The following is a 16,696-nucleotide window of genomic DNA, read 5'->3' as shown; positions in this document are numbered from 1 at the left end:
ATGTATCTAACATAACATATAAAACAAATTATTAAAACAATCTTTCTACTAAAATATATGACGCCAATATATAGAACCTTATTTATTTTCATATACTTTGTCGTATTCAACGGAACGGTTGATATAAAGATAAGAGTTCTATAGATTGCAAGAATTAGAAACTTCGGCGGTAAACAAACAATAATTATTTCACTTAATTTTAACTTAACCGGAAGTAATTTGCAAATTGTTGCTTAAAATATTACAAGATTTAGTTATTACACTATATCTATACTAGGCTACAAATTTTTTTGTAATACAACGTATTCTTCTTGGAAACGCGCTGCTCTTCTATTTAAACGATTAATAAACGTTCCGGATTTAAAGCCAAGATTTTAATGCTGTTAATTGAATTATCACAGTAATTATATTTAATTATTTATTACGAGCAGTGGTAGGTAAAAGAATGAGAATTGCGATCGTAAGTCACGTGTTTGACTCCCGAAATACGATCTTATATAACTCATACTTTGTGCTTTGTTTTGTTTTTTTTTTTCAACCGATCATATTATAGTCTACTATTTTGTAAGGATAAAACAATATTTTTGTGATATTTTACCGGACTTGTTCGTATAAACCGAAGACTGTTAATTTTTGTTAATTTTTCATAGAGGTCTAGTGATTTAAGTTTAAAATTACTTAAAATTTAAAAAAAATATGATATAAATGCATTTTATTTTTATAATATTGCCAAACCTTTAAAATGACTAAGTTAACTTAAATAAATATCCATTGTTAGTATAAAATTGACGCGACTCTGAAGCGTATGGTTATCTTTTACGTACGTTGTCATATGGTTATCTTTCTAGGGTTAATTATATAGGATTGCCACAGCTAACAAATAAGTTTCTAGAGGATGGACAGCAGCGCCCTCTACGAACATGCGTGCGCCTATTAATATCTATAGATATCTTTGCTGGCAGCCTATGCTTTGTAGTGGGCATCTATGAGCTGAAATGACGACTACTTATTAAAATTCATAATATTTGTTCAAGTTGGTATTTACATGCACTTTTAAATAGTCGATTATTTTAAAATTATAAGTAGTAAGCTTCCGCCGGCTTGAAACGCTGATATGTTGAGAATAATTGGCCAAACACTCAACAGTTACTCATTTAAATTAATTTTAATATTTGATATGTACATTATAATATCAATCATGTAAATGAGTCAACAAAGTTCCATACAATTCCATCAACTAAAAACTATTTATATCAACTATTATTTAAAAATAAGAAACGGAAGGTCTAAAACAGTGATTCCAAAAGTGGTCTATATCGACTGCAAGGGGTCTAAGTCAGCGAAAAAAAAAAATTGGGGGTCCATGAAATGAAAATGGGGGTCCACGATAGTGGATCTCAACACATACACTGATAGTAACTATTTACTTACATCATACTATCTTATAATATCAAAACATTTACATTATTTATAAAAGTACCTATGAAGTAAAAAAAAATTATTAATGTGTTACGTATATTTTACATAACAGATACAAAATTTTATTTTGAGTAGTTTTAATTTAAATTCAATTAATAAATGTATAAAATAACATGTGTTTTTACTTTAAGCTTTTAACACTAAACTTCACCACAGTGAGAAATTTACAGGAAATCAATATCAGGTAAGTAGGGGGTCTACCCAACACGGAAAAACATAGCAAGGGGTCTACAACACAAAAAAGTTTGGGGAACTCTGGTCTAAGATATATTGTAGAATTTTATTACATATTTGTACAACCAGACCCAAAGCCTATTATTATTTCTTGTATTCTCATATGTCTGTTGGTATATATATATATATAAGATATTCAGTAATGGGGCATAAATTATATGTTATTTAAAAGTGTATTGCGAAGGAAATACATTTATACATTTCATTGTATACAGATATATCTTATGTATATATATCATGCTCTGCACAATATATGTCAATTTATTTAATGAGCTCTAGGCTATGTAATATAAAAATCATGTCATAAATAACCTAAATTTATCACATGACATAGAATATTTATGATATATCATATAATATTTAGAAACTGTAAAAAGACTCTCATGAATGGCCGCAATACCGATGAATAAAAGCTTTTGTAAAACACTTAAAAAGTTTGGTACAAATTAAAGTAAAACTAATTTGTACTGAGCTTTTTACATATACACATACACAAGCATTGAACGTCACGCACACACGCACAAATAAAGACAAGATTTAACATTCATGTTACCTTAATTATTATATTATAATTCATGTACATTTTCTATCACGTTCCTATAACAAGCTATTCTGAACGATCTTATTGCAAATCTTTGGGTGAGGCCTATCTCCAGCAGTGGACGTAGAGGGAGTGATGATGATGTGTTTATATATCAGGTGGAGAAGGCCAGGAGCACGGGCCTGTGTTCCTGATGGAGCCACCTTCGCGCCTGGTGTTCTCCAACAGCACTGGAGCCAGGGTCTCGTGTGCCGCCCACGGGGCTCCAGCGCCCCAGCTGGCCTGGCAATTGCCAGACGGCAGCCAGCTCGACGACGCACCTGGACTAAGGTAAGAGTCTTAGAGATTTTTCAACTTTGTTTTTAAAACTGGAATAAAACAAAGTATTTAGGAAGGGCCATAATAAAGTCTTCTTTTAAAAAAAATAACTAAAGTATGAATGTGTTATAGTTTAATAGAAATGGTATCGTTTTGTTTAGGGGATATTCTTCTAAACGATATTGAAGGGTTTTAAAAACAAGTCTTCAAGTTTAATCTATTGCAACTGACACCATTTCAAATGCTTCGCTTCTAATCAACGATTATATTAGGAAAAGTTATAAAGGACTCTGCTTTTAAGATGTCCCCATAAATCACAAAGCGATAGATCTGGACTTTGTAGTTGGTATTCATTGTCAACTCCCCTGCCCCCTCGATACCACTTTTCTTGGGAATATTTCACGTACGCCCTTCATTCTGATAAAGGATGTATGACAAGTGGCATCATCATGTTAAAACTAAGTCAAGGAGTTGTACACATTAACTTCTTAAAGCTCTAGTCACAAGAATTTATTTAGACTGTAGGCGGTGGAAGCTACCAGCTAGATTAACCTATTCCATAACCAAGAATGTGAAGAATTGTAGAGGAAGAATATAAGAGATTGTAAAGATCGGAAGAGAATAGTCATAAAAAATGTCTACTGAAATAAATATTTAAAACAAAAAAGTCCAGGTTCTCAACATGGTAGAACAAAACCCCAAAAACATGGTCAAAAAGCATGTGGATGTCGCTAAGAGCGTAGGAAAAGCCATATACTTGGCTCCATTCGATTGTCAGTCCGACTTTGCCCCACGTACCGCGTGCACTACCAAAGCTTAAACGTATAACGGACGTTGGGGAAAAAATAGCAAAGTCACCAACGTAGTTCCAAGGATTGCTCATCTGTGGGCGGGGCACATCGCTCGTGCTGCCGATGGCAGTTGGGGCTGAAAGCTTCTCAAGTGGCAACCACGTGCCAGTAGACGCGGGGTGGGTAGACCCACCTCTGGTAAACGAACTCCAAAACCAAAATGTCTAAACGAAGGTTTTTTACCAATGTATGTCTTGAATGACGACGTAAAGATCCGAGACGTGATCGCGTACAGCCTCATAAGAAAGCAACCAGACGGTAATGGAGAGGGCTATGCTTGAAGTTTCGCTATAAAATCAAACCAAATATGAGGAACGATTAAAAAGAGCAATGCGACCAACGTAGTTCCAAGAATTGCTCATCTGTGGGCGGGGCACATCGCTCGTGCAGCCGATGGCAGTTGGGGCTGAAAGCTTCTCAAGTAGCAACCACGTGCCAGTAGACGCGGGGCGGGTAGACCCACCTCTGGTAAACGAACTCCAAAACCAAAATGCCTAAAGACGAAGGTTTTCCACCAATGTATTCTTTGAATGGCGTCGTATACATCCGAAACATGATCGCGTACAGCCTCATAAGAAAGCAACCTGATGTCAATGGAGAGGGCTATGCTTGGAGTTTCGCTTTAAAATCAAACAAAAGATGAGGAAGTCTGATAAAATAGCAATGTCACCAACGTAGTTCCAAGAATTGCTCATCTGTGGGCATGGCATATCGTTGTTGGAACCGATGGCAGTTGGGGCTGAAAGGTTCTCGAGTGGCAACGACGAGTAAGTTGACAAGGAATGGGTAGGTCCACCTCTAGTAATCGAACTCCAAAACTAAAATGCCTAAAGACGAAGGTTTTTTACCAATGTATTTTTTGAATGACGACGTATAGATCCGAGTGGTGATCGCGTACAGCCTCATAAGAAAGTAACCAGATGGCAATGGAGAGGGCTATGCTTGGAGTTTCGCTTTAAAATCAAACAAGAGATGAGGAAGTCTGAAAAAATAGCAAAGTCACCAACGTAGTTCCAAGGATTGCTCATCTATGGGCATGGCATATCGCTGTTGGAACCGATGGCAGTTGGGGCTGAAAGGTTCTCGAGTGGCAACGACGAGTAAGTTGACAAGGAGTGGGTAGGTCCACCTCTAGTAATCGAACTCCAAAACCAAAATGTCTAAAGACGAAGGTTTTTAACCAATGAATGTCTTGAATGACGACGTATAGATCCGAGACGTGATCGCGTACAGCCTCATAAGAAAGCAACCAGACGACAATGGAGTGGGCTATGCTTGGAGTTTCACTTTAAATTCAAACAAGAGATGAGGAAGTCTGAAAAAATAGCAAAGTCACCAACGTAGTTCCAAGGATTGCTCATCTATGGGCATAGCATATCGCTGTTGGAACCGATGGAAGTTGGGGCTGAAAGGTTCTTGTGTGGCGACCACGAGCTGGTAGACCAGGCGTGGGTTGGCACCCCACTATGTGGACCGACGACATGGTTAAGGAAGTCGCTGGATCCTGGCAGCACAGGACTGGTCGTCGTGGCGATAGATATGGGAGACCTATACCTTGCAGTGGGTGTCTATCGGCTGAAGTAGAAACGCATCACAATGTTGTCCGTGTATATTGTTACAAAGGGTTTAAAATATACACGGAACACTTTAGATTATTGTATGTAGAGTTTTATCCGTTAAATCTCCACGTCAGGGAGGCTACACGTTTTTATATAATGTACTAAAAATAATATTGTCTTTATAAATATTAAAACAAATGCCGCACGCAAACAATGCGTAGCCTGTTTTGAAACAGGATAAGTCCAGTGACTTTTGTTTTCTTTACATTATTTCCTATATCGTATAGAGTTCGTATATATTTTTTCCGATCGGATTTTCCGACTTATTTATAAGGTATCAGGTGTACGAAACCGAAATGTTCTGTGTTGTTTTGGGTTCTTTATAAGCGCCTTTCAATAATGTACTGCGGGCTTCTGTTATATATTCATGACAGTTCATTCCGATCAAAATAGTACCAACACGAGATACATTTATTAAGAAATAAAAGCAGAGATATTTTTAACAAGTTATTCTATATTCAAACATATTTTATTGGCTTAAAATAGATTTCAGCTAATAATAACAGCTTCCATATTTTTAAGGCCATTGTTCTAGAATTATTTTCCTCTGTATTGTTGGTCAAGATCTCCTGGACAAGGAGTAATCTTCATCTCCATTTTAATGCAACAATTCCAACCTTTATCATTACGAGAGTGTCAAGGAGATCCAACCAACTAATGAAAATACTCTTATACTCTCACTCAGACGCGTGCCTTTCAACTTTTTTTTAAATCACCAGCAGTTATTCCATGATCGAACTCGATGGCTATGTGACCGAAAAACTAAATGGTAACGATAATTTGGTGAACGCTAAATTTCAAAGCCTTCAAAGCTTCAAAGTTCGAAGTGGAGAGAGCATCGAAATTACATCAATAATTCCATCGGACTCCAAGATATACGTATTCACGACATACGTACACGATTGAAATACCTTCCACCCTCACTAAGCGTTTTGCTAATACTTTTATACTTCTACCAGCCAAGGCGTGATACAACCTGCCAGCTTGATTGTTTCCAGACAATTATAACCTAAAAGTCTTCAAGACAAGAGTGAAAGGGTTTCTTCTAGGAAATCAGATCAGACGAGACAGAGGTCAAAATATTAAATATAATTAAAAATAAAAAATGTATTATAATTTAAAACTGATTCTTTATCTCCCAACAAAGCACAAGTATTTCCTAATACTTTGATATTTAAATTCACGAATGATATCTTGAATCTTTAACGCTTTTGTACAAAGAGAACCGGATATTATAAACAGTTTATACATATTTCATATCGGCTCCTGAAACTTGAGAATTCGCTTCAGAGCTAGATTATAGGGAAAATGATATCATATATATCTATATTACTGTTGCTGAATGCAATCATTAGATATTTCGTAAGGCATTCAAGGGTTTACTAGGATAGAAACTTCTCCTGTGCTGAAAATCTACCGTTCTAACCCTGATTATAGGTGTGAGGTTTTTCGATATTCAATATTTCCATAAAAATTTCTAGAACATTCTCAGCCTGATGAAATAGATGAAACTAGAGCCAAGATTTAAATTTCGAACCGAAGTTTCTCTGACAGCTTTCGAGAGGTGATATGGATGTGATAATAGGTAATATGAAAATAGTGATATTTTTCTAAGGACAAGAACAAAAAGGCTTTATAATAAATGTAAACATGATAAAGTTGATGTTTAATATCTATATTGTACCTACTCAGGTAACATTTTCTCGTACAAAATACCACAACGTCTGAAGACGAAAGCTTTTGACCAATATGTGGTGTCGGTGATGTGATACGAATCCATGATGTAGTTACTTACAATGGACGACATAAGAAGACTCATGGTCATCCAGAGAGCAATGGGGCGATTATGAAATTCCAAATTCCGCTTTGATATTGAATCAGATATGATAAGATTTGGAGATATATCAAGGTCACTGATGTAGCTCGAAGAAATGCTCTATTGAAGTGGCGGTGGAGGGAGCACATTACTAGTGTAACTGATGGTCGTTGGAACCTAAAGGTTCCCCACTACGTGCACCGTCTTATACTTAAGGTTGTTGGAAGTAGCTGGATACAAAAAGCGCAAGATCGTGGTTATCTTTGAGGTCTATACCTGGCAATGAGCGTCTATTGGCTGAAAAGAAGAAGCAGGTAAACGTAACAGTAAAGTAAAAATTAACGTATCATTTACACAACGACGCCTTTTTATAATTTTTTGTACCAGATAGTGTTGAAATGATATAAACTGATAATTAAGTTTCACTTAAGGTAACAAGTGTGAAAAACTTGGTTATTTAAAAAAAAATAGATTAAGAGATTCGAATGGAGGAAGCACTAGTTAAAATGAAAATATAACCTTAATATACGAAGCCTTAGCCCGGCAAGAGAGTGAATGAAAAACGTAGTATGTCAGTGTGTAATAAGCGTAACAGAGCTCTCGTTTAGTCCTAATTTTGGTTCCTTAACAAAGTATTTATCTTAAAATACTAATTTTAAATGTATTTCTTGGTTCACTAACTATTCTTAGAATAGACCGATTTTTGGTGGTTGTACCTGAATATCTTCCGTTATTAATACTTCATTTCACCACGCACGCAGGAAAGATGGCGACTGGAAAACCAAGGTTCCGAAGTAGTTACTACAAAATAGCAAGCATAGTGTATAATGTTCTCTCATAACGTGGAAAGAAGAACTTATTGATGTCACCGGAAAACACTGCATGTAGTCAGATTACAATCAATCTAATAGAAAATCTACGGAGAAGGCTTTTATCTAGTTAAGTTTTCAGGGTTAATAAATAAATATTGAATGGAATCAGGCGTTACCTCGCGGAAGTCCATCCTAAGTAAGAAAAGGACCAATATTTAGCCACTTCCGCACATGCAGCGCAGAGTCAAACTAAAAAAAAATTGACTCTGTGTTTGGCACTAATCGGTGTAACATAACTCCTGAAGATGCCCCGTGGAGGGGTGAAACGCGTGTTGAGTAAATCGGCGGTGACGGTTGTGTGATTCGCATTGTTTGCCGCATACTTATTTATCAGCGGCCTGGCGGGCGGTGCACTTTATTGCACGACTACCACTGCATGTGCGGAAGTGGCTAAATATTGGTCCTTTTCTTACTTAATAAATAAAAATAAAATGTCAATAAAATTGTAAAGATCGAAACTCGAGTGTCCTATTGTAAACGATAGTACAATATTTCAATTGAGCTGTTAAATAATTCTAATATCAGCAAAGGCGCGGTGTACGGACGGCATAAATGTTTCGGCTTTAATATTGCTTAATATTGTTGGAGTCGGTCCTTGAGGGTGTCATTTGGCGTTTAACTGTGAACACTTTACAGAGAACGAGGCTTTACCGCCTTAGCGAGGCCGCAACATAGCTTAGCGTGCTGTTATTTATTGCCTAATAGTTCTGGGGCTTCGCGAGCAAATTCACTATAGAAATTTAATGTTTTCTGTTAACAAAACATACTATATGAAGTTAATTAAATAAATAAAAATTAATATTGCCTATATAAACTGTGTGGGATTGGGTGTACGCATATATAATAATTATGGGACAAAGCCACCTATATTAATTCTATTACTAATAATTTTGACCCAAATAAATAAACAAATAAATTCCGTACGGGTCGAACTAGATAAAACCGTTTAAAAACGTTTATTTTTTGCTGGCAAATAAGTTACATATAGTGAATATATCTTTAATGCTTTTATACCTATATCCAATATTACGTTGGATTTTTTAATTGACGTAGTAATAAACATAGGCACCTATTTAAGAGCAGTAAAATAAACATTTAAATTGCAATAAACCATAAAAAAAATCAACACGGTAGTGCGTTGCCGCAAACCGTCTGCACTTCGAGCTGACACTTTGTACTTTTTAATTTTCACCCGCAAGCGTCCAGTCTCAATTCGGAAATGAAAAATGTATTTAGTTTTAGTTAAATGTTTAAATGCTTTTAATTCAATAAAAGCGTTCGTGTAAAGTCTTTTAGAGTTGTTTTAGATATCTTAAATATATCTATTTTATTATTTTTAAACGGTTTTATTTAGTTCGACCCGTACGGAATTTATTTGGATCAAAATTAGAAATTGAAATTTAAGCACCTTCCCGTTGTCAGATTGTTCTGAAATTTAGTACACACATTTAATTTAGATGACAATACAATATAATAAAATCAATAACATTATAAATCTAAGATGGCTGCCGATACAAAATGGCGGATTACGTATTTTTCCTTAACCTCCTCAATATGGGTATCAAATGAAAGGGCTACACTAGTAAAACACGATGATTATGTCAAAATTTAAAATTCAAGATGGACGCCGTTCCAATATGGCGGACTAGGTACATATTTTTCCACAACCACCACAATATGGATATCAAAAAACCGTTTAACTTAAAAGTTTTTTAAATGTTTTTATTTACACAGAAACTATCTTTAATTACATATGAATTATTTTTTTCTCACTTAAACCATAAAAAATTTCCATAAAAAAATATTTCTATATTATATTAAGATTGAGAAGTTTAAACCAATTTTACACTGAAATTTACACTCCGGCTAAAACACTTTCAAGGTAACCATGTAACTTGTAATATATTTATTTATTCACGCTTTATACAAATGTTGTAAAGGCGGACTAAGCCCGTTTAGATATTCTCTACCTGTCAAACTAAGGTGGTCTTTAAATAATCAGTGGGCAAGTGACCAAATGTTATAAATAAGTTAATTCAGAGATAAGCCGAAACATACAGACAGACAAAAATTACAAAAAAAAATTTGGTATATATGTACCGTATATACATATATTCATATGCGTGTAATAAAAGGCCGTTATTTTAACATTACATACAGACGCTGAAATTTTATTTTTTTATATAGATTTATAATTTCTTCTGCGTTAAGAACATGATCACTTCCCAATAAAGCTACTATATGACGAAGCTTCTAGTACTAGTGCGAATTCTTGAACTTTATGTACTCTGTTGATATAACTTGTTACAATTTTTCATTAATTAAGTAAGTAAAGAACATAAATGTATACATTATACTTATAAGACTTGTGTACAAAGTGCTCGAATCTATCGCTGGCATGATCAAGAGACACAGTCTTATATTTTTGAATTAGCTTTGTCAAGAAGATATTTAATGGAATCAGGCGCATTGCATTGTTTGCCGCATAAGCATTTATCAGCGGCCTGGCGGGCGATGCACTTTGTTGCACGACTACTGCATGTGCGGAAGTGGCTAAATATTGGTCCTTTTCTTACTTTGTCAAGAAAGATTACGTTTCATGCGACACATTGTTAGGGCGTCGTTAAAATAGATTAAGAGACTTACACTCTATAGAATTCAAAAACGTGAACAAAAAATATCTAAAATATTTATAGGAGCAACTTTACGTTCGTCAGCGGCGCATCGAAAAAGGGAATTCCACAGACATAAAACTGATCATTTACGTCAAATATACACACTTCTGCTTCGATCTTCGTATTTAATGGAATTAGGCGTTACTTCGCGGAAGTCCATCCCAAGTTAAAAAACGACCAATATTTAGCCACTTCCGCACATACAGTGGTAGTCGTGCAATAAAGTGCACCGCCCGCCAGCCTGCTGATAAATGCGTATGCGGCAAACAATGCGAATCACACAACCGTCACCGCCAAATTACTCAACACGTGTTTCACCCCTCCACGGGGCATCTTCAGGAGTTACGTTACACCGATTAGTGTCTCAGTGGCACTTTACTGCACGACTACCACTGCATGTGCGGAAGTGGCTAAATATTAGTCCTTTTCTCACTTTGGACTTCGTGTCGTTACTACCTCAACGACCTACGACATTAGGAATATTCTTCCAAAATGGCATTGAGCACGACTTTACTGAAATAGCAGCAATGTCACTGAACTCTTGTAGCTCGACAATTTCAGCAGCAATAGAAGCGCAGTGCGTATTTTTTTTTTGAGTTGCAAATATTCTTCAATTTCTTCCAAAATATTCGTAAAGCCGGCAGGTCACCAATATGAGAACTCTGGAATTCTTCTTTTCGACGCACCGTTGATGATGTTGTAATGGTGCTCCTACATATTAAACATAAATGTAAAACATAGGCACGGGCGCTAATGTCTGTGAAACGATGTATGTGTGGAAAAAATAATGTACTAAAAGAACAAAAATTCACTTCCAGTACACATTATATCACAATACAAAGCATCTATAAAACATTACAGCACCTCATTTACTTAAAGACCACAGTTAAACAACGATTACTGAAGTATACGTATTTAAATACCGTTCAACAAACAAGAGGATTGTAAATATATTTGTTTATGGCTAGGTAAATACAAAGTCTCAGTCTACTTTTAACTTCAAGGTACGATTGTTATAAACTACTATAATTATATAAGTAACTATCCGAGAGGTGATTGTAACATTTTTTTATAATACGAGAATTGAAAATTAGTACCCATAAGTTAAATTAATTTTAATTTATTTAAAAAAAAACACACCAGAAACAGATGCTTTAAAATGGTGAAATAATTGCTTAAAATAAAAATACAGACACGTATACACACACACATGTATATATATTTATATATATATATATATATATATATATATATATATATATATATATATATATATGTATATATATATATATATAAATATATTTATATATATATATATATATATATATGTGTCGGGACTACAACTTAACTAATTTAAATTAATAATATCTTTACATAAAAGCGCAAGTCAATGCCTACTTGAAGGCTTTACATGCTATTAAATGGTCGATTACTACTTTAAGTACTACTACTAAATACTTTAAGTAATAAGCTATTTTCTGAGAAAGGCCGAGAAACTCAACAGACGCTCTTTCAAATGTAATTTAACAATGTTTTCATGTGCACATTATAATATCAATTATGTAAATGAGTCAACAGACCAAGTTCCATATATTTCAATCAACTTAAAACATTTGAAAGCTTTCGTAGGATTTATTTAAGAATATACTTTTAATTTTAGATTTAAAACTAAGTAAAAGAAGGTCTAATATCTCATGGAACTTTATTCTACATGCGTACACTCAGGCACATGAAAAATTTGTTATCTTTTTAAAGAAGAAATTTAGTCGTTAGGAGTTAATTTCTTTTTCTTGTGTTTGTCATTTCTCTGTCATTATCGAAATTATTAAAAGTACAATAAAAACTTTTTGTATACTTTTTTATTAACCAAAAAAACATCACCGTGGCGTACCAATGTGTAATTATACGATAAACGGTAGATTAATTTTAGCGGTCGACTAAACTCCGGTTTTCGAAAGTAGAACACGCGAGACAAAGAAAATATTTCCAACCCATAATTTACAAATGTAAGTGACCTATAAGAAACTAACTGTGAAATATATGTAGGCATTTATATTTTATTTATTTATTTACACTTTATTGTATAGATAATTTTATGTACACCATAGATAATATCAGGCAGTCTTTGGACGGGGATGAGAGACATGAAGGAGAGGGCACTTCCGCACATGCAGTGGTAGTCGTGCAACAAAGTGCACCGCCCGCAAGTCCGCTGATAAATGCGCATGCGGCAAACAATGCGAATTACACAACTGCCACCGTCAAACCACTCAACACGTGTTTCACCCCTCCACGGGGCATCTTCAGGAGTTATGTTACACCGATTAGTGCCAAACACAGTGTCAAACGACTACCACTGCATGTGCGGAAGTGGCTCAATATTAGTCTTTTTCTTACTTAGGATGGACTTCCGCAAGGTAACGTCTGATTCTATTAAATATAGAAGGAGAGGGCAGTTTAGGTTGTATATACGTACAAATATATACATTACTACACAAACATACATAAACACAAAAAATAATTTTAAATAAATACCTATTTAAATAAATTTATTTTTGTATTGTTGAAAGTGTTGTAGTTAAAGTGTAGAAGTGTGTTGTAGTTATTGAAAGACACCTGTCCTACCGTACATATTGCACAATGTATTAATTATCTGAGATTGTATCCCTGGAAACGAACCCGCGACCTACAAGCGCAGGTCTCAATCCTCTACCGCTGGACTACCACTGCTGAGTCACATTAATAAATTCTATATTTAATATTTATTTTATCGTGGCGATCTATGAAGAGGTCATATTTATAAATAGTTAAATATTTTATATTTAAAAGTTACTTTCTTAAGTTATAATCTATGGTGTACAAAAAAGTGTAAATAAAATTAATGAATAAATAGATTAGTTGCAGCAAGGAAAATCACCTGAAATTCTTTTGTCTTTCAATTCAAAAGAATAATTCGCCGCTCTTACAATTCTTTCCAAAACAAAAATAAAAGACAGGGCAATTTAAATGTAAATGGAATTTTAAAAAACGTAGAATTAAACTTTTGTCTCTTGTGAAAAATAACAGCCTTTTATGTAATTACTGTGATCGATTGATGAACCGTATTACTTTCAAGTGATTGAAGGTCTGTTTTTCATTCGTATACTCGCATTGTTGATTATAAATGTAATATTTATTCTTAATTTATACGGATAAATAATTTCAAAGTTATTATTTCGTAAGCGTTGAAATGTACGCTATGCATGCCTAAACGTGCACTAAGTTAAGACCTAAGTTGCCATTTACTAGACCTATAATTAGACCTCTTAGTTCATTTCTTTTTCTTCTTGCTTCTTTCAGAGGCAAGTGCGATCGAACCGATACTGATCGAAGTCAGTTAGATGTTTTTATTTATTATTGTATTATATTTATAATATGTATTAAACCTTTTTTTTATTATAAGTATATATGTTATATACATATGTATGTAAGTTTAAGTATGTATGTCTATGTATGTTTATGTATATTTATGTTCATTTGTTTGTGAATATGTATTTTTTTGTACACGTGAACTAGCCTTTATAAGTACTTTTATCTTTTCCTTACTAAGGTTGTCTGTAAGAGATTGCCTTGTATGATAAGACCGCCCATTGTACTTATCGGTATATTATTGTAAAACTCATTAAATGTATCTTATCGTGTACAATAAAGAATATTAAATAAAAATAAATAAATAAATAACATAAGTTGGGACCGAAAGGTTCTCGAGTGGCGACCACGAATCGGTAGATGCGGCGTGGGCAAGCATCCCATTAGGTGGACTGGCAACATTATTAAGGTAGTGAAAAGTCGCTGGATTGGTCATCGTAGCGATTTTTAAGCGTCGCTTATGCCTTGCAAAAGCCTTCCATCGGCTGTAAAAATGAGGAAGAAATGCCTAAACATATGTATATAGATAAAACAATCGACGGAAGAAAAAATCATTACATCAGTTAAAAAAATCAATCGATGTTAAATATTGTTATTAAAATTTTAATATTTTTATAGTTTTGTAAATAATGAGAGCTACGCATTGGCAAGCTAACAATTGAAAAAGGATTAATGGAATCAGGCGTTACCTTGCGGAAGTCCATCCTAAGTAAGAAAAGGACCAATATTTAGCCACTTCCGCACATGCAGTGGTACTCGTGCAACAAAGTGCACCGCCCGTCAGCCCGCTGATAAATGCGTATGCAGCAAACAAACAGAGTGACTCATTGTGTTTGGCACCAATCGGTGTAACATAACTTCTGAAGATGCCCCGTGGAGGAGTAAAACACGTGTTGAGTGATTTAACGGTGGTAGTTGTGTAATTCGCAGTGTTTGCTGTAAACGCATTTATCACTTTGCACTTTGTTGCACGACTACCACTGCATGTGCGGAAGTGGTTAAATATTGGTCCTTTTCTTAATTGACAAACAAACCATAGAGGGCTATAGATTTCTCTACAAAATAGAATCGAAGATCTAGAGGTCCATAGACGTACGTGAAAGTTAACAAATCCTTCATGGGTTTGGGTGTACGCATATATAATAAGGTCCCACAAGATGTCTGCACTTCCATTTATAATGTTTAAGTTTAAAATTGTAAGTATATTATTAAATGAATCTTATTATAGCATTCAAGTTTTTAGAACTTTGTTTCTTAATGTTATAATGCACATATCAAATATTGTTAAATTTCGTTTTAAAAAGCAACTATCGAATTTCTGGCCGACTCTTCAACAGATCAGCGTTCAATCATAATGTTAAAATAATTGATGATTCAAAAGCGCATATAAATGTACACTTGAATGAAGATATTTTAAATTTAAATTTGGAAATGGAAAATAATCGATGTTGCCTGTAATATTGGAAAATTGAAGTAGCATTAAGCAGTCAAGTTCATTGAACTTATAGCCTTTGGACATGAAGGTTCTGCTTTTGACACTACGGAACGGTAATCTCAATGTAGAACGTCAGCCCATGTTGACAGACAACTATGTTAAGGTTGTATGAAGACGCTATATGCAGGCTACTTTCAACTGTTTCTATTAGAAACCTAAAGAATAAACCTAATTTTTGAATTAGTCTTCGATATTGGGAACCACACATACATTCCCCTGTCTTAAGAACACTTTATTTTTAACCTTCGTATTATTTTTTACATATTTTTCTGTTATACGTCATATTGGTGGAGGTTTATTAGGCAGTGGAGGTTCTATGTCGGAATTGATGATGTAAAAACAGTGTAACACACAGAAAATATATCTATAACATATGTATATTACATTTGTAACATAATACCAAAAAAATTCCAAGATCGGAATAATAAGTTTGCACCATTACAATCGTTCTCTTTCTCTGTGTACGTATTTTAAAGTTTGTTTACTTTTTGTTTCATATAAAAGTATTGTCTTACGAAAACATTACCTTGTCCCCTACATCCGCAGCTGAGCGCAGACCTGTTAAATTTTATAATAATCTCTCTTATTAACTGTTATATTGTTTCATTGCGAGACATCGCAGATAGTTAAGAAGTGAAAATATAGCAGTGTTTTGCAGGTCAAAGTGGCAGTGGTACTTCGACCTGCGAACCAGTTTCACTATCTCGGTTACTTTCGTTCGTACAAAGCTCAGCGGTGCAAGACTGAGACTTGCAAGTAGGTCGCGGTTCAATTTTCGGGTTACATTCTTATATAATTCACACTTTGTGTATTAATTATAATTGTCACTGCTTACAAACAAATTTCCTGAGGATGGGCGGCAGCGTCCTCTGCGTACCATAATACCAAACTGCGATCGACAACCTGCCTGCCAAGCATGGCGATTATGGTACATCTCTCCATAAATATATTTGGGCCTTGCTGTGGGCATGTATGGTCTGAAACTACGACTATATATATAAATATATATATATATATATATATATATATATATAGCACTCCCCATGGTTTGAGAGACTGTGAGTTTGTCAATAGCATCCTCAAGAGCACGTTTCGTTTGGGCATTAGACATTGGAAAAGATTTTTTTTTGTTTTTCAAACGCAGCTTAGCCAGGTAGAATTGGACGACTGTCCTTTTTCTCGGAACTGGACTTACTCTGTTTGATTTATTTCCCCTCTTACACGCCTAAATCAATAATTAAATGTCGAGCTTGCAACTGATATTGTAGCGGACATGATATGAGTATTTAAAAGCAGCACTTTTTTACTGGCCCCCGCTATTGGAGGCCTCCCTTACCCCTAATTATATGGGATCAGGGTCTTTGTTTACAAATAAGTTTTTCAGATTT

At 34.7% G+C, this 16,696-nt stretch overlaps 1 protein-coding gene across 1 annotated transcript in view; it reads left to right on the top strand.

The window, feature by feature from the left end:
- The first annotated feature begins 1,816 nt into the window (after positions 1 to 1,816).
- The window catches only part of Dscam3 (Down syndrome cell adhesion molecule 3), a 213,434-nt gene continuing 198,554 nt past the window's right edge, over positions 1,817 to 16,696 (top strand). The window contains 2 exon segments of the mRNA XM_068770466.1: positions 1,817 to 1,826; positions 2,413 to 2,584. Of these exon segments, the coding sequence (XP_068626567.1) occupies positions 1,817 to 1,826; positions 2,413 to 2,584 (182 nt within the window).

The sequence above is a fragment of the Battus philenor genome, unplaced genomic scaffold (assembly GCF_028537555.1).
Source record: "Battus philenor isolate CCGP_79_NKW_IND1 unplaced genomic scaffold, ilBatPhil1.0.hap1 SCAF_3, whole genome shotgun sequence".
Taxonomy (NCBI): Eukaryota; Metazoa; Arthropoda; class Insecta; order Lepidoptera; family Papilionidae; genus Battus; species Battus philenor.
Note: the sequence above shows the minus strand (reverse complement) of the source record. Positions and strands in the feature narration are given on the sequence as shown.